The 23,283-nt window shown below is 47.2% G+C and overlaps 2 protein-coding genes across 2 annotated transcripts in view; one reads left to right on the plus strand and one right to left on the minus strand.

Moving 5' to 3' along the window:
• CRTAP (cartilage associated protein) overlaps positions 1 to 13,989 on the plus strand; it is a 38,508-nt gene extending 24,519 nt beyond the window's left edge. The window contains exons 5-7 of the mRNA XM_065932943.1: positions 5,333 to 5,478; positions 6,382 to 6,465; positions 13,380 to 13,989. Of these exons, the coding sequence (XP_065789015.1) occupies positions 5,333 to 5,478; positions 6,382 to 6,465; positions 13,380 to 13,433 (284 nt within the window). The 3' untranslated portion in view covers positions 13,434 to 13,989. The remainder of the gene's footprint in view (positions 1 to 5,332; positions 5,479 to 6,381; positions 6,466 to 13,379) is intronic.
• A 7,256-nt stretch (positions 13,990 to 21,245) lies between these two features.
• SUSD5 (sushi domain containing 5) overlaps positions 21,246 to 23,283 on the minus strand; it is a 40,914-nt gene continuing 38,876 nt past the window's right edge. The window contains exon 5 of the mRNA XM_065932931.1: positions 21,246 to 23,216. Within this exon, the coding sequence (XP_065789003.1) occupies positions 21,907 to 23,216 (1,310 nt within the window). The 3' untranslated portion in view covers positions 21,246 to 21,906. The remainder of the gene's footprint in view (positions 23,217 to 23,283) is intronic.

The raw sequence follows: 23,283 nt of genomic DNA on the forward strand, positions 1-23,283 counted from the left end.
CCCTGGGGCATTTCTTAAAGGCAGGTGTTATTTCCAGCCCTGCAGGACTTTTGAAGGCAAGTTCAGTTCAGTTGCTCAGTCATGTCCGATTCTTTGTGACTCCATGGACTGCAGCATGCCAGGCTTCCCTGTCTATCACCCATTTCCGGAGCTTGCTCAAACTCATGTCCATCAAGTCGGTGATGACATCCAACCATCTCATCCTCTGTCATCCCCTTCTCCTCCTGCCCTCAGTCTTTCCCAGCATCAGGGTCTTTTCCAATGAGTCAGTTTTTTGCATCAGGTGGCCAAAGTATTGGAGCTTCAGCTTCAGCATCAGTCCTTCTGATGAATATTCAGGGTGGATTTTCTTTAGGATTGACTGGTTGGATCTCCTTGCAATCCAAGGGACTCTCAAGAGTCTTCTCCAATACCACAGTTCAAAAGCATCAATTCTTCGACACTTGGCTTTCTTTATGGTCCAACTCTCACATCTATACATGACTACTGGAAAAACCATAGCTTTGACTAGACGGACCTTTGTCAGCAAAGTAATGTCTTGGCTTTTTAATATGCTGTCTAGGTTGGTCATAGCTTTTCTTCCAAGGAGCAAACGTCTTTTAATTTCATGGCTGCAGTCACCATCTGCAGTGATTTTAGAGCCCCCCAAAATAAAGTCTCTCACTGTTTCCATTGTTTCCCTATTTGTTTGCCATGAAGTGATGGGACTGGATGCCATGAAGTGATGGGACAGGATGCCCTGATCTTAGTTTTCTGAATGTTGAGTTTTAAGCCAGCTTTTTCACTCTCCTCTTTCACTTTCATCAAAAGGCTCTTTAATTCCTCTTGACACCTTCCTTATGACACCACCATAAGGGTGGTGTCAGCTGCATATCTGAGGTTATTGATATTTCTCCCTGCAATCTTGATTCCAGCTTGTGCTTCATCCAGCCTGGCATTTCGCATGATGTACTCTGCATATAAGTTAAAAAAACAGAGTGACAATATACAGCTTTAATGTACTCTTTTCCCAATTTGGAACCAGTCTGTTGTTCCATGTATGGTTCTAACTGTTGCTTCTCAACCTGCATACTGATTTCTCAAGAGGCAGGTCAGGTGGCCTGGTATTCCCATCTCTTGAAGAATTTTCCACAGTTTGTTGTGATCCATACAGTCAAAGGCTTTGGTGTAGTCCATGAAGCAGATGTTTTTTTGGAACTCTCTTGTTTTTTCTATGATCCAACGGATGTTGGCAATTTGATCTCTGGTTCATCTGCCTCTTCTAAATCCAGCTTGAATATCTGGAAATTCTCGGTTCACATACTGTTGAAGCCTGGCTTGGAGAATTTTGAGCATTACTTTGCTAGCATGTGAGATGAGTGCACTTGTGTGGTAGTTGTAACATTCTTTGGCATTGCCTTTCTTTGGGATTGGAATGAAAACTGACCTTTTCCAGTCCTATGGCCACTGCTGAGATTTCCAGATTTGCTGGTGTATTGAGTGCAGCACTTTCATTTTCACTTTCTTTTAGGATTTGAAGTAGCTAACTGGAATTTCATCAGCTCCAGTAGCTTTGTTCGTAGTGATGCTTCCTGAAGCCCACTTGACTTAACGGTGTCCATAAAAGCCTGTTTTAAAGTTGTAGTAATGGAAAATGACCACAAGGAGGCAGCACCACTTCATGTGCAGGTCTGGTCACCTAGGCAGACAGAGGTCAGGAAAGTCAGTTCTTGGGTTGTCAAGGAGAATGTTGTTTGAGGTGTCCAGCAAATTGGTTCAATGATGCACACACATAGATGTATGTGTTTTGGATCCTTTTTCTTTATGGGTTGTTAGAGTGTTTCACACTCTGCTGTACAGTAGGTCCTTTTTTATTTTCTATAATATGTATATGAGAGTGTATCTGTTAATCCTAACCTCCTACTTCATCCCTCCCACTCCAATTTCCCCTTATAGAATCATACATTGGTTCTGAAACTGTGAGTCTCCTTGTGTTACATAAATTATTTGATCAGCTTTTGGGTTCCAACTGTAAGTGATCTCATGTAATATTTGTCTTTCTCAGTCCAAGTTACTTCACTTAGTATGATCGCATCTAGGTCCATCCAGGTGGCTGCCAGTGGCATCATTTCACCCTTTCTTATGGCTGAGTAGTATTCCATTGTATATATGGGCCACATTGTTTTCTGTTCATCTAACAACGGGCAGTCTTGTAGTTTCCATTCCTGGGGTGTTGTAAGCAGTGCTGCACTAAATGTTGGGGTGCACATGTCTTTTGAAATTCAGTTTTCTCCACTTGTACGGGAGTGAGGTGGCTAAATCATATGCCCACTCTATTTTTATTCAGTAGTTTTGAAAGACCTCATGATGTTCTCTGGAGTTCCTGGAGATTTAAATTCACAAGAACATTACAGAAGGGTTTCCTTTACTCCACCCTGTCTCCGCATTTACTGTTTGTGGACGTTTTCCTGATGAGCGTTCTGACTGGTGCAAGTTAATACCTCCTTGTAGTTCTGGTTGACATTTGTCTAGTAATAGCCATTTAGAGCATCTTTTTCATACTTTGTTTCAAATAGTATGAGTGAAATTTACATTTTGAAGCAGGCTTCTTGAAAGTTGACCTTGTTTTGACTTTTTTTCCTATGACCTACCCCAGGGCATTTCTTGAGGGCAGGTGTCATTTGCAGCCCTGCAGGGTTACTGAAGGCGAAGTGTCCATAAACCTTGGTTTTAAAGTTGTAATAACGAGAAACAGCCATAGGCAGCAGCACCTCCTCACACCTAGGTCTGATCAGCTGGGCAGCCAAAACCTCAGGAAAGTCAGTCAATTCCTGGGTTGTCAAGGGAGCAGAAGGTGCCAGGAGAAATGCCTAAGGGCCTGTGTCTCATTCCTTTACCCCTTCTCCCCATGGACAAATCCCAGCCCCTGCAAAATCACTGCAGAGGGTGATGTCGTCTGAGGTTGGTGCTGAGTTCCCTCACCAGGACACGTCCAGTAGACCTGCTGGCTTTTGGAAGCTCTTCCAGCCTGAGGGCCCACCAGTCGTTGGATGCCCTGGGCTTCATGTAGCTTCTAAAGAGCTTGCCTGCATCTGGAGATTGTGGTCCCATCCAGAGGGGACCAGTCCTTACAGGTCCAAGGGGTGCTGCTTTGATGGCATGTAATTCCCAGCTCCCTCAGCCCCATGAGACTCCAGTCTTGAGACCCAAGCCTCTCAGGGTGCAAGGATGTGACACCAGCCCAGGTCCCCATGGCCTGAGGGCAATATGGTGGGTCCTGCTTTTTATGTAATTTTTAAAAATTTAAAATAGAAGTGAAATAGAACTGATTTATACTATGGTGTTTGTTGTAGCTGTCTAGCAAATTGGTTCAGTTATCCACACACATGGATGTATTGTTTTTCAGATCCTTTCCATGTAGTTTTACAGGGTGTTTCACAGAGTTCCCTGTGATGTATAGTAGGTCCCTCTCGATTATCTGTTTTATATATAAAAGAGTGCATCTGTTAATCCTAACCTCCTAATTCATCCCTTCCACCCTAACTTCCCCTTTGTGGATCATAAGTTTGGTTTCCAACTCTGTGAGTCTCTTTTTGTTGCATAAATGAATTCTTATTATTTTCTAGATTCTAAATCTAAGTGATCTCACATACTATTTGTCTTTCCCAGTCTGACTTACTTCACTTGGTATGATCATGTCTAGGTCTGTCAGTGTGGCTGCCAGTGGCATCATTTCATCCTTTGTATGGCTGAGTAATATTCTATTGTAAACATGTGGCGTCTCTTCTTTTTCCGTTCATCTGTCGATGGACATTGTGGTGACTTCCATGTCTTGCCTGTTGCAATCAGGGCTGCACTAAGTGCTGGGGTGCACTTGTCTCTTGGAATTCTGGTTTTCTCCAGGTACATGCCCAGGACTGGGATGGCCCAATCATATGCTAGCTCTATTGTTAGTTCGTTTAATGAACTTCCACACTGTTCTCCAGAGTGCCGACACCCGATTTACACTCGCAACAACCTGGCTGGAGGATTCCCTTCGCTGCACTCTGTCTCTGCATTTGTTGTTTGTATAGAGACCATTTGCTGATGGGCATGCTGATGGGTGTGGGGTGATTCTTCCTTGCATTTTTGATTTACATTTCTCTAATAGTAGTCATATGGATTATGTCACATACATATAATAGTAGTCATGAGTCTGAGCAATAGTAGTCATGAGTCTGAGCAAGCTCTGGGAGTTGATGATGGATAGGGAAGCCTGACATGCTGCAGTCTATGGGGTTGCCAAGAGTCAGACACGACTGTGACTGAACTGAGTCATATGGAGCAGCTTTTCTATTACTTTTTAAAAAACAGTATGAATGGAAAAAAAAAACAGTATGAATGAAATTTACCTTTTGAAGTTGGCTTTTTGAAAGTTGGCCCTGTGTTGAATATTTTTTCGTAGCCTACTGCAGTACATTTCTTGAAGGTAGGTGTCCTTTCCAGTCCTTGCAGGGTTGGTGAACAGGACATGTCCTTAAGTGGGGGTTTTAAAGTTGTAGTTATGGGAAAAGGCCCCAAGGCGGCAGCACTACTCCACACCCAGGTCCGGTTACCTGGGCAGACAGAGCCTTACAGATGTCCTGTTCCTGGGTTGTCAAGGAGAGAGGAATGTGCCAGAAGAAACGCCCAGGGTCCAGTGTCTCATTCCTTCTTCCCTTTCCCTTTCCCCCCATGGAGAAATCTCTGCACCTGGAAAACTGCTCTGCTGAGGGAGCACCTCCTCCGTAGGTGGGAGCGACTCTCCGGAAGGAAGGTGGAGGTGGGAACTCAGCACCAGGACAGGAGGAGGGGAGACCAGGTGACTTTACGAAGCTCTTCCACAGATCTTTGGGTGTTCTGGGCTTCTTGTGGCTCTTTGTGGGCCTGCCTGGATCTGGAGATTGTGGTCCCATCAAGAGGGGAGGGGGCAATACAGGTCCAAGGGGGCCTCATTTGCTTGCACATCCTCCGTCAGTTCCATGAGAGTCCAGCCTCCAGACCCAGGCCTCCTCAGGCCCCAGGGATGTGACACCAGCCCAGGTCACGGTGGCCTGATGGGGATTGACTAGTTACTTCTGCCTTGGCCTCTGTGTACCGAGGAACTTCTGTCATTTTCACAAATGGATTCCACTTTTCCCTGGAGATCCTGTCTACGGCCTGTTCATCCCAGAGTTTTTTTTTTACCCCGTCATTGCAGGTGTTCCGTTGGAGAGGCTTGGAAAGGGGGCTTGCTAGTGATCTTCTTCTCCTGGAAGCTGTTCTTCACTGAGAAGAACGATCTCCTGAGAGGCTGGCTGACTTCCTGTTCCTGTTTTCTCTCTTCCGCCCACAGTGAACGACCTGAAGAATGCGGCACCCTGTGCGGTCAGCTACCTGCTCTTTGACCAGAGCGACAAGGTCATGCAGCAGAACCTGGTGTACTACCAGTACCACAGGGACAAATGGGCGTTGGCGGACGAGCATTTCCAGCCCAGACCGGTGAGCGCCGGCCCACCGGGCACCGCGTTTCCGCTCTCGCTTTCTCCCACTTCCGGGAGACAGCTTGGCGTCTGAAGAGAAGGGCTATTTCAGAAACAAGGGAATCTCAACTTGCTTCTGTCGCTTTTTTGTCTTCTAACACTTTACCCCTTTGTTCTCTTTTCTAAATCGGTAAACTCTCCTGAAATTTCAAGCATTACAGAAACATTTCAGTTAGGAATTGACCCTTCCTCTTGATTTTATGTTTTCTCTGTCTCATGCTGTGGTAAAGCTGTATGATGCCATATATGCAGCATGTAATTCTTTATTTTTACAAAAATGGGATCCTACATACTGTTTTACAACTTGCTTTGTTTTTTCTAAGAATTTCATCATGAATGCTTCCTTTGTTACTCATATTTTTTTTCCCGTAATTAACAACTCCATGGCAGGATTGTTTTATGGATGGATCATCATTTCATTCCTTTGATGCACACACACAGTTTTGCACGCATTCAGGGAAACTTGTGGATTATTTATCACTTTCAGAAGATCTTTTCTCGTGTGCCCTTAAGTTGTATTTTCATTGAGATTTGTGCCGGCTGTCCTGGTTTGCTGTACATACATGTTCCTTCAACCTCACTGTTCAGACACACACATATACATTTTTCTTTCATTCACTTGGGGTTGGCCACTGTTTTTCAAATTGAGATATAATTCATATAGTTGAAAGTTCATGCATTTGAAGTGCACAGTTCAGAGGTTTCCATATATTCACAGCACTGCATGGCTGTTACCAATATTTAATTTTGCACATTTTCATCGTCCCCTCACCAAAGAAACCCCAACCCCCTGTCCCCCCTGCACCCCAGTTCTGTTAAATGGTTGGTTGGTATATATTGTTCTCTGTTTGTGTCTAAACAGGAAGCAGTCCAGTTCTTTAACGTGACCATGCTCCAGAAAGAGCTGTATGACTTTGCCAAGGAAAATCTCATGGATGACGATGAGGTGAGCTTTCACGTTTAGCACATAACTGACTGAGAAAAAACATTCCTCACATCTTTGTTAAAAATCACTGGGAGGCCCCGTCATTCCTGAAATGAGACCCAGAAGAGGCCTTGGGAGACACAGTTTCTGTGAGTGTTTTAACGCGTCAGTGGACTGACCTGGACAAGAAGGGCTTCTAGGAAACCCAGGCTGAAGCACCGTGTTTCCTGGCAGAGTTGGGAGCCATCCTCTAGTCACCTGTCACAGGAGCCATCCAGGCATCGCTTTTGTTTTATTTATTTGTTCATTTATTTATTTGAGGCTGTGCTGGATCTTCGTTGCTCTGTAGGCTTTTCTTTAGTTGTGGTGAGCGGGCTTCTCTTGTATCAGAGCATGGGCTCTAGGACAAGTGGGCTCAGTAGTTGAAGCTCTGGGGGTCTAGAGCACAGGCTCAATAGTTGTGGCACATGGGCTTAGTTGTTCAATGACCTGTGGGATCTTCCTGGATCAGGGATCAAACCCATATCTCCTGCATTGGCAGGCGGATTCTTTACCACTGAGCCTCCAGGGAAGCTCCCAGGCATCGTTTTTTTAAAAATTTTATATTGGTTTATAGTTGCCTTACAGTGTTGTGTTAATTTCTGCTGTATAGCAAAGTGACTCAGCCACATAGATACATTGATCCCCTCTTTTCTGGATTTCCTGCCCATTTAGGTCACCACAGAGCATTGAGTAGAGTTCCCTGTGCTGTCCAGTAGGTTTTCATTAGTTACCTATTTTATGCATAGTATCAATAGTGCATATATGTCAATCGCAACCTCCCAATTCTTCCCACCTCACCCTTTCCCCCTTGGTGTCTGTACGTTTGTTCTCTATGTCTGTGTCTCTATTTCTGCTTCACAAAGAGGTTCATCTGTACCATTTTTTAGATTCCACATATATGAATTAATATATGATATTTGTCTTTTTCTTTCTGAGTTACTTCACTTAGTGTGAAAATCTCTACGTCCATGTCTCTGCAAATGGCATAATTTCATTCCTTTTTGTGTCTGAGCAACAAGCTTCATTTTTTAACTTTTTTTTTTTCATTTTTTAACTTTATAAAAACAGTGAATATTCAATTACTCAGCACTCTGAAGACTCTGGGAAACCTACATCCCAATTTTTCTGTCAGGTGTATGTGTGTGTGTGTGTGTGTGTGTGTGTGTGTGTCTTTTTATGAGTGAAGCATCTTATCCTTCTCTGGGATTTTCTTGAAATTCCTGATGAAGTCTCACTCAGCTGATGCCTTTACTGACGGAGGCTGCTGGTTAGGGGGCAGTCATCCTGTGTTGCGGCAGTCTAGTCACAGAAAAGCCATCATTGGGGTTAGCGTTTGGGCTTCCCAGGTGGCTCGGTGGGTAAAGAACCTGCTTGCCAGTGCAGGAGATGTAAGAGATGCAGGTTCAATCCCTGGGTTGGGAAGATCCCCTGGAGGAGGACATGGCAACCCATTACAGTCTTCTTGCCTGGAGAATCCCATGGACAAAGGAGCTAGAGAGCTCCAGTTCGCAAAAAGTCAAGCATGACTGACCGAGCACGCTTGCAGGGGTAACATTTAGAGAGATGTGTTTGGAACAGACCATGAAATGCTTTCTAAGACAGCTGAGGACTCACCAGCCTTCAGAGTTGGAAGACAGCTGAGGGCTTGTTCTCAGCTGACCCTTCACTTCATAGAAAAGGAACCTCGGGGACAGGAGAGTCTGGAAGCTGCTTGGCCAGACCCAGAGCCCCGAGCCTCCATGTCTGCTCTTTCCACTGCCCCAGTTTTCAGTGAAGCACCTGTAAGTAAAATGTCGTCATCAAATTTGTTTTTTGTGGACAAATTCACATGAGTTGGATGGACCACTGCCATGCATTTAGCTGCCCTGGGCCTCAATTCTTTTGTGTAAAATGCAGCTGATAACATTGACCTTGCAGGGTTGGGAGAAGAAAATACCACTTTGGACGTGGAAGTGCTTTACAGAGTAGGAAGTGACACACATGCCTTGTGTCTTGGGTTGGGTTCTCTGAAGGCAGATCCTGGGATAAGATCACAAGGATGCTGAAAAGGAAGGAACACAGGCCAGACACAAGCTGGCTTGGCCACTGTGGTTTAAGAAGTAGAGAAAAGTATATTCAGGAAAAGGGGGATGGATTGGGTTCCTGGTTATCTAAAGGCAAACTACTATTGAGATTTTGGTGTTTATGCTTCCAGTTTTTTCCATATATTTCCGATATGTTAATATATTCACCATAAACTTGATGGTAGTTATGTATCAGGGCTTTTCCATTTAACATTGCTATGAGCAGTTTCCCTTGTTACATTTTTCTAGAACAGAAAAATGGTATGTGAGAGGCTACTCACATACCATACAATTTTCCTTTCTAAACTGTACAATTCAGTGGCTTTTAGTGTACTCATAAAGTTGTACATTCATCCTACTATCAGATTTGAGAACATTTTCCTCACCCAAGTGAAAGCTGAAATCTATTAGTCGTCACCTTACATTCTTTCCCCTCTGTCCACACAGCCTGTGCCCCCAGCCTCTGGCAACCACTGACCTCCTTTCTGTCTCTGGATTTGCCTGTTCTGGACGTTTCCTATGAGTGGAATCAAATGGATTTTGGTTTCTGTGATTGGCTCCTTTCACTGAGGATAATGTTTTCCAAGTTTAGCTGTGTTGTAACATGCATCATGTTAGATGAAAAAGATCCTTTTTCATTGCTGAATAACATTCTATTGTATGGACGTGCCACGTGGTGTTTATTCCTTGACTGATGGATGTTTGGGTTGTTTCCAGTCTTTGGCTACTTTGAATAATGATACTGGGTACATTTGTGTACACATCTTTGGGTAAAAATTTTAGATTCTCTTATACTTAAGAGTGGAATGGCTGGGTCCCATGGTAACTCTGCGTGTATCTCATTAAGGAACTGCCAGGCTGTTTTCCAAAGTGGCTGAACCATTTTTCATTTCCCACCAGTAATGTAGGAAAGTTTTAATCTGCTTCATCTTAATCAACATTTGTAGCGTCTGTCTTTCTTTGTGTGTGTCTGTCTGTCTGTCTTTTTTTTTAGTTGTGAAGTAGGTGTGAAGTGGTATCTCATTGCGGTTGTCATTTGCCTTTCCCTATTGACTAATGATGTTGAGCATCTTTTCTCATGCTCGCTAGCCATTTGTGTATTTCTTTGGAGAAGTGTTGATTCTATTCAAACCCTTTGCCCACTTTGTTTTAAGAGAGGAGTGTTTTTGTTTTCCTTTGTCCATTTTCAAATTGGGCTATTTGTCTTTTCATTGTTGAGTTGTGAGAGGTCTTTATATATTCTGGTTCTAAAGCCCCCTGTCAGATACATTAATTGCAAACATTTTCTCTCAATCTGTTGGTTATCTTTTCACTTTACTCTTGAAGCTCAAATGTTTTAGATTTTTATGAAATCCAACTTATCAATTTTTTTCTTGTTACTTGTGTTTTGGCCTCATAGCTAAGAAGCTCATCCAAGATCACTAAAATATACTACATTTTTTTTCTAAAGTTTTTATAGTTTCAACTTTCATTTTAATCTATAATCTATTTTTTGTTAATTTTGCATATGATATGAGGCAGTGACCCAGTTTCCTTCTTTTGCGTGTGGAAATGCTGTTGTCCCAGAACTGTTTGTTGGAAAGACTCTCCCTATTCAGTTGTCTGGATACCTTCATAGGAAAATCAATTGACATTAAATGTGAAGATTCATTTCTGGACTCTCCATTCCATCCTGTTGATCTAGATTTCTCTCCTTATGCTGGTAATGCACTGTTCTGTTTTTAATGGTTTTTTAAAACGTAACACATTTATTTATGTATGTATTCTAAATTTTATTTATTTAATTTTGGCTGCACTGAGTCTTTGTTGCTGTGTGTGGGCTTTCTCTAGTTGCAGCAAGCAGGGGCTACTCTGGTTGCGGTGAACAGGCTTCCCTTGTTGCGGAGCGTGGGCTCTAGGCTTGGCTTCAGGAGTTGTGGGGCACAGGCTTAGTTGCCCTGCAGTGTGTGGGGTCTTCCTGGACCAGGAATCAAACCCTCCTCTGCTGCATTAGCAGGCAGATTCTTAACCACTGGCCCACCAGGGAAGTTCAGTACTGCACTGATTTAAATGCTGTAGCTTTGTATGACATTTGACATTGGATAATGCGAGTCTTCCAACTTCATTTTCTTTTTCCAGATTGTTTTGGCTGTTCTGGGTCCCTTACATTTTCATGTGTGATATGGGGTCACTTTGCCAATTTCTGCAAAAGCAGCTTGGATTTTGATAGGAATTGTGCTGAATCTGAAAATTGTTTTGGGTACTGTTGACATCTTAACAATATCAAATATTCTGATCCATGAACATGGGATAGCTTTCTCTTTATTTAGGTCTTCTTTAACTTCCTTTGAGGAGCTTCCCTGGTAGCTAAGGTGGTAAGGAATCTGCCTGCAGTGCAGGAGACCCGGGTTTGATCCCTGAGTTGGGAAGTTTCCCTGAAGAAGGAAATGGCAATCCACTCCAGGATTCTTGCCTGGAAAATAACTTCCTTCAATAATGTTTTCTCAAGTTTGTTATTCTGGGTGCTGTTGCGAATGGAAGTGAAGTGAAAGTTGCTCAGTCGTGGCCGACTCTTTGTGACCCCATGGACTATACAGTCTATGGAATTCTCCAGGCCAGAATACTGGAGTGGGTAGCCATTGCCTTCTCCAGGGGATCTTCCCAACCCAGGAATCAAATCCAGGTCTCCTGCATTGCAGGCGGATTCTTTACTGTCTGAGCCACCAGGGAAGCCCTGTTGCAGATGGAACTGTTTCCCTTTTTGTTTTTAATTTTCTAGTTGTGTCTTGCTGGTATATAGACATACTGTTGGTTTTTGTGTACTGATAGTGTAATCTTGCAAACTTATTGAACTTGTTTATCAGTTCTAATCTTTTTTGGGTGTGTGTGTATTCCTCAGGAGTTTCTGTGCGTAAGATCATGTTTATCTATGAGTAGACATAGAAAAATCACAAGTGTTAGAACAAGCAGAGCCCCTTTATGAGACAATAAAGCTCTTTCATGTCACAGATGAGGAAGCAAACTCAGAAAGGTAGCATGACTTACTGAAAGTCACACAGCTGCCTAGTAATCATCTGGTGAACTGACCAGGCTTCTTCCAGGCTTTACAGTTCCTTGGATTCTTGAACTTGATACTCTCAAGATAACAGGGCTCCACTGAAGATCCCAGAGTAATTAGATTATTAATCAAGGCTTTAGGATTGTGAAATAATTTCTAAAGAATGACCTATTTTTTAAATTATATATCAAATGATGACAAGTCATAATTTGAAGTAAACTGTAACTAACACAATAAAATTCTTAGTTAAGCCTTAAAAATTTCAAAGGATCAAATACTGCCAAGAAACAAAGCATCAATACAGTTCTGATATTTGTGGTGGTGTTCTTCACAGCTTTCTGGGCTTGAAATGTGTGTAAGAACACCTGGAAGTTTGCACACTGGTTAAAAATTTTGCAGTAGCCCTGTTAGCATTTCAGAAAGTTTATAAAGCAAGCTGCAACAGATGTTTCAGGTTTCAGGTTCAGATAGTTGTTTGCTCTGGAAAAGTCTAAAAGATGTTAACTTTTAAAAACTGCACAGCATTAGAGTTGAGAGTTAAGTGTTGTTGGGGGCAAAATGAGGACTATAACCTGGGTGACATCATTTCAGATAGCTCTGAGAAACTGCTCTAATGAAGCAAGGGGGACGGTCAGTATAAATGTGATTGTGGTGAAGTGGAAATACTTGCAATTAAGCACATATTTTTCACAGAAGCTTTCTGCTAGTCTTTAGTCACCATGGAGGATTTTAATGCTTTTCTAGAAATGAAGAGATATAAGAATTGGCCTCATAAAAATTGGCTCATAAAATCTTAAGTATCTGAAGCCCTGGTCTGCCAGTTTTTCCCAGAGCACAGAGTGCTTCATTTCTGCTCTCTGCCCTGAACTCCTTTCAGGGAGTGTTGAAGGTCAGTAGTTGTAGCAGCACCTGATTTAATCCTTGTGGTGGTAGATGGCAAGTGCCCACGGCGAGTGCCCATTTGTAGTTGACAAAGAAATAGATTAGAATTTGCTGGAGTGACTGAGGGAGCGCTCTTGGGGATAGATTAGAATTTGCTGGAGTGACTGAGGGAGCGCTCTTGGGGATAGATTAGAATTTGCTGGAGTGACTGAGGGAGCGCTCTTGGGGAAGGAGCTGAGAGGCAAAGGAGGAGCTAGGCAGGTCAGCCTGGACTGACCCCAGGGCAGGGGAGCTTGACCTTGTTGGTGAGTCACTCTTTCTCTGCAGTAAAGGGCTTGGGTGGGGGGTGGTCAAGTGCGTTGTGGGAGAGAAACCAATGCAAAGAAGATCAGAAAGTGCGTGGCGGCTTCAGCTGCAGTAGCAGTAACACGTGTCCACACAGTCAGCCATCCTTCCTCTAGCAGGTTTTCTGAGACCTGTGTGTGCCAGGCTCTGGGAAAGAACCTGCGCCCAGGTGCTTGTCCCTGGAAAAGCTCATGGTCTGGTAATCAAGGCAGAAGCGGCACAGACAGAAGGTCTCCCTGTGGGGTAACTGCTGATGGGAGGGGGGTAGGGGTGAGGGAGGGATGCACAGAAAAGGGGGCGCTAAGCAGGATCTTTCAGAAGGTGCTGGGCCCCCCACTTCACACGCCATCTGTGGGGGGTCTCAGAGCACCTGAAGCCAAGTTCACATGATGTGGAAGCCACGTCTCCCCCAGAAGAAGTCAGATCCTCTGGGCCCGAGGGCAGCAGGGAAAAGGCTGCTCCAGTCCCGGGGGCAGGTGGCAGCAACCTCTTGGAAACAGTCTCTGTTCACCAACACTTTGAAGGCCAGGTAGCCGCCTCACGGAGGTGTGTCGTTGCCCTTGCAGGGAGAAGTCCTGGAATACGTGGATGACCTGCTGGAGTTGGAGGAGACCAGCTAGCCCCAGAAGCCAGAGAGCCGTCCCTTGCACGTTCTGAAAACACAATTCTTTGTCTTCCTTTTCCTAATAGTTCAAGCTGTTGATACCTCAGCGCCTTCCCTTTACTCTGTGAAGGGAAGCCCCCGTCTCTCACTACAGCTAACAAGGGGTGAGCCTGCATTCCCTGTGCCCACAGCTGCCTCCCCCACCTTTCACACCTGCCCCTCTATCTTCATACCTGCCTCCCCGTCTTCACTCCCACCTCCCCATGATCATACCTGCCTCTCCATCTTCACTCCCACTTCCCCATAATCATACCTGCCTCTCCATCTTCATTCCCACTTCCCCGCGATCATACCTGCCTCTCCATCTTCACTCCCGCCTCCCCATGATCACACCTGCCTCCCCATCTGCACACCTGCCTTCTCCACTTTTATAACTGCCTTTCTCACCATTTCGGCTAGAAGGACAGTTTTCCATGGATTTCCCCCCTCCCCCCCAGAAAATCAGTATTATTTTTTAAATGAGAAAAGTACCCCTAAAAGATGGTAATTATAAAAACCTCCTCTGGCCTTTCTGCTTTCTCCCATTTTGGTGTCTTTTCCCCCCATCCCCTGATTCAGCAAAGATGATGAGGACAGAGGCTAAGCTTCTCTTCATAATGGTCTGCACACTATCTGACCTGCATCATTGCTGGCACCTGTTGAAAAAGGAGTTGGGGCAACAGCGTTGAGAACAGGCACGTGACTTTTGCCTGATACTTTCACATGTCTGAAGTCTTCCGGTGGCCAGTCGATCCCCTTTGAGGACAGTGCACAGCTGTTAGTCTCAGAGTTGGAAATGGAAGGAAGGAGAGGGAATCTAGTTTCATTCACTCTTCAACAGATATTTACTGAGCACCTACTACGTGCTAGGCCTTGATTTGGGCGCTGGAGACACTGCACAGCAAAACAGAAAGAAAAAATAAGACACCCTGTCCTCATAGAGCCTACATTCTACAGGGAAAGACAGGCAACAGGCCTCAGAGGGTGATCACTGCTATGGAGAAAAATAAAGCAGTGAGGGGTAAGGAAGCTTGGAGATGAGGCTGCAGGGTTGTTTGTTTGGTTTTTAATATTTTGGTGGTGCCGTATGTGGGATCTTAGCCCCCCCACCAGGGATCACACCCCTGGCATTGGAAATGTGGCGTCTTAACCAGTGACCCCCCAGGGAAGTCCCAAGACTGCAGTGTTTTGTTTTGAATTAATGTATTTATTTTAATTGGAGGATAATTTCTTTACAACATTGTGGTGGTGTGTGCCATCCGTATATGAATCACCGACGGGGGCACATGTGTCCTCGCATCCTGAACCTCCGTCCTGTCTCCCTTCCCACCCCATCCCTCTGGATCGTCCCAGAGAGCCGGCTTTTAGTGCCCTGCTGGAGTTTTTAAATAGGGTGGTCGGGGAAGCCATCACCGAGAACGTGACAGAGCAGAGACCTGGGGAGGTCGGTCTCGGGACAGAACCTTCCCAGCCCGGCAGGCAGTGTGTGCGGCCTGGGACAGCCCAGAGCCCAGGGGAGGTGTGGGCACGGGGCGGAGTGGAAGGTGGTGTAAGCGTGTGGCTGGGAGGGGATGGCTCAGCCTTGACAGACAGTGTAAGGCCCTGGGCGTCTGCCCTGAGTGGCGCGGGAGCCGTGGAGCGGAGCAGAGCCTGGGCCCCCTGGCATTTTACAGGGAGCTGGCCGGCTGCCACACCGTGAGAAACTTGGGAGCACTCAGGGGACAGTCGGGAATGTCAGTCGGGATGGCCACAGAGATCCAGGCAGGGGATGAAGGCACGACCCCGGGCATAGCGGGGGGGTGGTGAGAAGTAGTCCTGTCATGGGTTTGAAAGCAGGGCCAATCACAGTTGCTGACAGGTTGACTGTCGAGCATTAGAGAAAAGAGAGGGGCTGGTGGTGACCTGGAGGTTCGGAGCCTGACCCACGGGAAGTATTGGATTGCCATTGACTGAGATGGGAGGTGGGTGGTTGGTGAGCCAGGCATTCGGTGCCTGCAGCCTTCTGAGACTGGGATGCCGGGCTCAGGCTGCAAATATGATTTGAGAGTTTTCTCAGGTCGGGTGGTTGGCAGAGCCTGAGTCAGGGATCCGGTGGGTAGGGGTCCCAGGGTGGGACTCTAAAGCAGAGTGGGGGGCCTTGGGCATGGACACCCTTCCCCAGGATCCCATCAGGGGAGGCTCTGGGCCCATGGATGCTTGACCGTCCTCGAAGCTCCAGGCGTCAGCTCTCTGCAGCTGCGTGAGGACAAGCAAGGAAGCTTGACTCTTGACTCTCTCCACTTCTCTGTTCCTCCAGGGCCTCCCTCTGGTCCTCCTCGGATTCTGGGGGACTTTCTGGGGGTGAGGATGTCTCCACAGGGTTTCCTGATGTGGGCAGAGGTTCGGGTTCACTATCTGAAAGTCACTCAGTCATGTCCAACTCTTTTGTGACCCCATGGATTATAGCCCACCAGACTCCTCTGTCCATGGAATTCTGCAGGCAAGAATACTGGAATGGGTACCCATTCCCTTCTCCACGGGATCTTCCCGACCCAGGGATTGAACCCACGTCTCCTCATTGCAGGCTGTATCTGAGGTTGGCGTCTTTCCCCTGGGGGCTGAAAGCCCCTCCCACCCTCATCCTAGGGACTGTACCCTGGGGACAGTGGGATCAATACTGTCAGCCCTTTGCTTTGATCGAAGACTGTGGAACCAAGTTACTAAGTTTTTATTTCAAAAGAAACCAAACCAGTTTTTTGAAAAAAAAAGAAAAATGTGGGCCAATTCTTCCAAACGTAACATGAAAGCCCAGCTGCACTCAGCGACCTCAGCCCAGTACCTCCCTGAGTGGGTTTTCTTGGAAGAGCCTAGAAAAATCCTGGATTGAGACCTCGTGGGCTCAGCATTCGTCTGGCCAGCCATTTGGGGGAGGGGGGGAAGAAGCACATTTGTAAGCTGTGTGGGAGTTTCCAGACCAAGGCTAAGATGTCTGGCTTGCCCTCTGACCCACCTGCACTCAGCCCCATGGGGAGCAGTTAGGTCTCTGCCCACGGAGGCTGCCCACCATGGGGCATGGAGTCTGTCCAGCCCCAAGGCCTTTCAGGCAGCCCAGGCAAGGACCCCCACTGGGGAGGGTCTAAAGGCACCCCCTGCACCCATGTTAATGTTCAGATTTCTGGTTAGCAGGGAAGGACAGGGGGTGGGAGGGGAGGTTTGGATGTACACAAAGAATTAAAAGCAACTAATGGAAATGTTGCACATACCAGCGTATTCAACCCAGTAATGTCCTTCTGAGTTTGAGGCTTTCTAATTACTGCCACCGACCTGTCAGGCTCACCTCTGGGGTCCAGAACCACTGAGGCCGTCACCCGCAGAGGCCGCCTTAGGAAATGTTGCTTTTAGGAGTCCTTACTAAGGGAATTTTAAGAGTACAAAAATTTTATTGAACCAAACTCAGCAGCAAACAGAAAATGATTTGTTCGATTGTCAGTGGGAAAGGGTTTATTATGACTGCCGGTGGAATCAACAGTGGCCCGTTTCTGCCAACATGGATGGAAATACCGTTTTTAAGTTTTAATGTGAGCTGTAAACTTAAGCTACTTCGGTTAAAAAAAAAAAAAATTCAATACTTAAACTGTGGGGAGAAGGTGGACTGGAGCCAGAGAAAACATTCTCATTTAATAGTGTTTGCACATGGAACGGCAACACAGTTTGTAGCGAGGCTCCGAGAAAAACCCACAACTAATCCTTCATCGCAGCTGTCCCAACTCTTGACCATCTGCCATCCCCCAAACAGCGACTTCTTTTTTCTGGGGACTCCAGGCTTGAATGACCTAGTGTGGAGAGTTTAAACTATATACAAGGAGAGGGAGGGGGGTGGGAAGGGAAGGGACCTTAAGCAAGCCTCGGCCAAAGGTTTTGTGCAAGGACTTCCTGTGCCCGCTGCCTCGTCCCTGGGGCATCTCCTTGAGGGGGATGCCACCAGGAAAACCCAGCTTCGTCCTCACTGACCCTCTCCTACCCAGAAACTCGAGTCAGGAGCGGCCATGGCCTGCACTGTTGCAGCATCTTCCCCTCAGACTCAAGAACTCCCCGCCTCCACTCTACCTCCCAGATCTGGCTTGGGTGTCTTGTTGAGTGAGTGAGTTGGCTGGCTATCTCCTTGGAGCTGATAGAGTAAGATGATGGTGCCTCCTTTTGCAAGAAAGAGTGGGAGGAAATGAAGCAATTTCTTTTTTCGTGTCTGTTTATTTTTCATTGATGTTTTAAAAACCTTTTTTGTTTTGTACAGGGGTGCAGTCGGTTAACAATGTTGTGAGTTTCAGATGAACAGTGAAGGGACCCAGCCATACGTGCACATGTATCCATTCTCCCCAAAACTCCTCTCCCACCCAGGCCGCCACACTGACGCGATCTCTCAGTTGTACCCACAGATCCAAGGTGGCCCGCTGTAGAGTCGTGGTCCGCAGGCCATGCTGAAACGTCACCGTCTTTCCCACCTCCCTCCTGGGATCAGGGCAGTGGGTATGGTCTCACTCTTTGGAAAATTAGAACTTGCAAAATGGTTGGAAACAAAGCTTTTTTAAAAGAAATCACATTAAATGTTTTACTTTGCTTATTCTTGACCTGTTTTTCTTTCTCTGTCCAGTGGTGGGACTGTCCTGACCGCACCCAGTCCTTCTAGGACACGTGTTGTGTGGTGTTTGGTTTGTTTGTGTTTATTTTTGCCACACTGACCTGCTTGTGGGATCTTAGGGTCTTAGTTTCCCCCACCAGGGATCGAAACTTTGCCTTCGGCAAAAGTGCAGAGTCCTAACCTCTGGCCCACCTGGAAATTCCTAGGACGTGTCTCATGAGCTGTTTTCTCACGTCTGTGAGGTTTCTGACGTGCATCTCCTGAAGCAGAGTCCTCACCCCAAAGACTGTTGACTGACAGAGGGGGGTGGTCCTTACCTGCCCGGATCCTGCAGGAGATGCAGGCTCATTCCTTCCGCCAAGTAAAGCTCTCTTTAGGCTACCTGGGATCCCACGAAGGGATAACACTGGGAATCTAGGGCTTGCTTTGGATCCGATGAGCTGGTCCCTTGCTACCAAGGTCTAAGAAGTAACCAAGTATTTACTGTTTCAAACAAGGACCAATCCAGGCATGACAACCGACAGCTGCCGTGCTCCATGCCTGTCACCCAAGGACAAGCGGGGAGAAAGAGAAGTGTAGAAGGAGGCAGGGGGAAGAGTAAGAAGCCAGTTAGGGCAAAAGCAGACTCTGCACAGAGAACTCACACATCAGCTACTGGAAGAGGAGGGGGAGGACAGGGGGATTCTGTTGATGTCAGCCCAAGAATTCCGGAGGATATATTGGAAAAGTTTGGGTCGAACAGGAATGGGGGGAGTAGAAATTAAGAGTTTATCCATCGGTGGACGTCTTAGGTCCAGATCACTTTTTTTAAAGTTATTATTAGTAAATATTTTTAGATTTCTGGTTTCGCTGTGTCTTCGCTGCTGCACACGGGCTTTGTCTAGTTGCAGCAAGCAGAGGCTCGTCCTCATTACAGTGTGTGGGCTTCTCTTGTTCCTGAGTGTGGACTCTAGAGTGTGCGGGCTTCAGTAGTTGTGGTGCAGGGGCTTAAGTTGTTCCGGGGCATGTGGGATCTTCCTGGACCAGGAATTGAACCCATGTATCTCCCGCCATTGGCAGGCGGATTCTTACCCACTGGACCCCTGGATAAGTCCAGATCCAGATCTCTTGAAGTAAAGCCTTGTGCGAGTGATGGAGTGCTCTCAGGAGAAGGGGCGCAGGAAGGAGCTGGTCACTGGAGGCCAGCCTCTGCCTGATCTCACGGGAGCTCTCCCACCTGATGGCAAGGAGGCCGACCTTCCGTGTGACCATGTCCCTTAGTCACTGGCTGCTCGCAGGCTGCCCAGCCAGTGGGAGTGGGGGGTGGGGGGCAGCTGACTCCTGGGTGAGGGAACTCCCATTAGGCCGAGGACAATTCTCTGGATGAGAAGGGTATCAGTATGCTCCAGAGCACGGGTTTAATTGCCTTGTGGCATGTGGGATCTTCCCAAACCAGGGGTCAAACCCATGTCCCCTGCACTGGCAGGCAGATTCTTAACCACTGGGCCACCAGGGAAATCCCGGATTCTGCATTTCTAACAAGCTCCTAAGTGGTGTCTGTACTGCTGGCCTGGGAACCACACTTTGAGTAGCAAGATCCTGGGCTTTTTGTTGTACTGAGAAGCATGGTCTCTGGTTGGTATTAGGAAGATGGAAGAGGGGGGAGGAGCTCAACAGACGCCCTAAAATCCTGCTGCAGGAAGTCATGTGGCTGAGAATTAGGCTTAGAAAGGCTGGTCTTAGATCCAGCAAGTATTAAGACATTACTTTCAAGATTACTAGAGAATCCTTTTTTTTTTTTTATTAAAAATACTTACTGTGAGAACTGAAGAATTGATGCTTTTGAACTGTGGTGTTGGAGAAGACTTTTGAGAGTCCCTTGAACTGCAAGGAGATCAAACCAGTCAGTAAAGGAAATCAGTCCTGAATATTTATCGGAAGGACTGATGCTGAAGCTGAAGCTCCAATCCTTTGGTCACTTGATACAAAGAGCTGACTCACTGGAAAAGACTCTGATGCTGGGAAAGATTGAGGGCAGGAGGAGAGGGAGACAGAGGATGAGATGGTTGCATGGCATCAATGACTCAATGGACATGAATTTGAGCAAACTCTGGGAGATAGTGAAGGACAGGGAAGTCTAGCATACTGCAGTTCATGGGGTCGCAAAGAGTCAGACTCGACTTAGCAACTGAACAGCAACAACAATGATATAACCCAGATATAAAATACACTAAGTAACTATTTGGGGAAATAATTATTTATTTTAAATATCTCAGAAGCTTTGTGTTAATGGATCCTCGCCCATCCCCCACCCCCCAATTTTCGTGAACATTGAACATTTAGCAACCTCAAAACATGCATAATGATATACAATTGAAGTTTACACTGTTTTAATCATTCCCTTTCTACGTGCGTTTCTACATTAATTTAGATGACACCAAATCAATAAATGGGCTTCCCAGGTGGCTCAGCAGTCAAGAATCCAGCTACCAACGCAGGAGCCCCAGGAGATGCAGGTTTAGATCCCTGGGTTGGGAAGATCCCCAGGAGGAGCAAATGGCAACCCACTCCAAGATTCTCACCAGGAGAATCCCGTGGACAGAGGAGCCTAGTGGGCTGTGGCCCACGTGGTCGCAAAGAGTCGGACATGACTGAGCATGCACACACACAGCTGGGCCCCACCCCTAGGGCCTCCCCTTCATCCAGGGTGGAATCAGAGGCCTTGCATCTCCAGCAAGTTCCCAGGTGATATCTATGCCGCTGGTCTGAGGACTGCCGTCTCGAGTCACCATAAGATGCCTGGGATGCCATGAACTGGATGCCCACCAGCCAGGGGAGCCCGTGATGCATTCAGGCTGTTTCCAGACAGCTCACAGTCATCACAACAGGGTAAAGGCTAGGCTGGCACGGATCACTTCATATTCCTTTGTAATTCCTCTGCTTCTCCATCAAGTAGGTACCCGTGCTTGATATCCTAGTCCTTGGCCCTCTTTAAACATTTTTTCCCTCCTAGGTTAGTCGTTCTTCCTGGCATTCAGAGAAATGGTTAATCCTGAGAGAGGAAGCCGAGGACTGAGTTTTGTTAGTCCTGGCAAAAACTCTAAGACATTCCTAGGCACAGACTGGTCAAGGACAACCAGGCCACTGCTTCTGAGAGGAAACGGTGCTTACCGGTACAAAGCTAACCTTGTTTAAAAAAAAAGACGGATTCACAGGACAGAGGGAACAGGGTGGATGTGTGTCCCGCCCTCCTCCCCTCCTCGCAACAAATGTCAGTTGTAAATTCTTTCCAATTGCAACAAACAATTTTGAAAAAAATCTCAGAACTTCTAGACTATGTCCTGGATCTTGGCTCATTTGCCCTCAGCAACATCGCAACATTAAAAGGAAATAACTCATTGTTTTTCTTCCCTCCTCCACTCCCAACAATTAAATACCTGATCCAAAATAACGCTATTCTCAAATACTCTGTCACGCCTATTTCGAAAATTTCAGGTTGCAGACTCATTTCTTTCTTTAAAAAAAAAAAGAAGAAGAAGAAGACAATAGTAGGATGAAGAGGTGAATTTTGACCTCCGGCTGGAATTAGGGCCACAGCACAGGTCTGGGGTTAGGGCGACAGGGCCCAGGACAGGTGGTTCAGGGACTGCTGACGTGTGATGACCCCGCCCAAGCCTCCCTGCCCGGCCAGGTGCTTCCAGACCCACTTTTCAGCCTAGAAAGCAAAGACCTGAGAGAAGGAAGAGCAGCCCCTGTTTGATGCGCTAGTGAAATGTCAGCGGTTCTCACTGTGATGTTCACCATTTATTTTCCTCCCAAGGGGGCTTCGGGGGAGCCCCCCCCAACTCCAAGGCGGCTAGACTTTCTCCATCTCAATCTGTTGATGGTAGTGCCGAGCCTGCCGCTGGCCAACATTCAGCTTGTACACGGAGCTCTTGTGCTGGCATCTTCGGTAACCCCACACGGCCCCCACACCAGCCAGGAACAGCAGCAGGCACAGAACTGTGACGATCGTGGCAATGATGGGACCTCTGCCGAGGCTGGGACACTTGCCCCCAGCGCAAGGCTCCAAGGTCGGGAGAAGCTCCTCGCTTGCACCCGGGTTGGGGACTTCCTGCCCCAGGAAGTCCTCCGACAGCAGGTATGGGAAGGTATCCTGGACGGCAGGGGCAGTGGTCTCCGGTGGGGTCTGGGTGGCCGCCACGACAGTTGAGGGAGTAAGGTTGGGTGTCTTCTGGACGGCGGTTGTCTCGGTCTCCAGGGTAGAGCTGGTGAGTTCATAGGGCCGGGTGGATGTGGGAGGCTTCTCTGTGGCATATCTCCAGGGGATGGTTGACTGGTTTCCTGTCAAGTCACCAGCCCCTTTGCCGGGACCCTCAGTGTCAGACACATTCATGGGTCTGAGGGCCAAAGCTTCTCCATCTAGCGTTTGAGAGGGAAGAAGTGAAGTCACGTCCTCACTGGGAGTGAGGGTGGTGCTCCTGGACTGCTTCCTTTCTGCAAGGGCAGGCTGGCTGGACGTCACCAGGATGCTTTCCTCCGGCCCTACTGATCCATCCCCTCTGTCCTCCTCTTCCTCGTCTCCCTCCTCTCCCGCCTCCGTCTGCCTCCAGGCCCCATCAGTCACAGGGTAGCCGTCTAACCAGGACCCATCGCTGCTGCTCACCATTGCGTCCCTGGCCCTGCTGTCATTCCTGTCCCCAGAGGGCCCCGAGGGGCCGTCGGTGCTGTGATAGATGACCCTGCTTTCCGGCTCCCCTGGGGCCAACGTGCTGCCTCTGTGGTGGTCTCCAGCAGGAAGGTGCTTTTTGCCGTCATCATCCATCTCCTTTTCCCACTCTGGCTTGTGGAAGGTCCCAGCAGGAGACCAGAGCATGTCCTTCCCGCTGCCTTGGGATCGCGGGAGCTCCGTGGGGACAGGGCTTCCAGCGCCCAGCAGGCCTGTGGTTGGCACAAAGGCTGTATCCTGGGCTCTGTCTTCCCTTGCCATAGAGGTCTTCCTAGGCATAGAGACCAGACGGTCCTGTTTTGGAGCCTCCTCAGAGGGTTCCTCCTGACTCCTGTCCTCCTCTGCCTCTGTGCGGGAGTCCTCCATGAGCTCTCTGAATGACACGGATCTATCATCAGGAAAATTATCTTCATAGTCAATATGTACCTCTGCCTCATCTGGAAGGAAAGAGGGAAAAGCTTCATGAGATCCAAGGCACAGAGCCAGCATGGAACACCAAAAGGG

Source organism: Muntiacus reevesi, chromosome 4 (genome assembly GCF_963930625.1).
Source record: "Muntiacus reevesi chromosome 4, mMunRee1.1, whole genome shotgun sequence".
Classification (NCBI taxonomy): domain Eukaryota; kingdom Metazoa; phylum Chordata; class Mammalia; order Artiodactyla; family Cervidae; genus Muntiacus; species Muntiacus reevesi.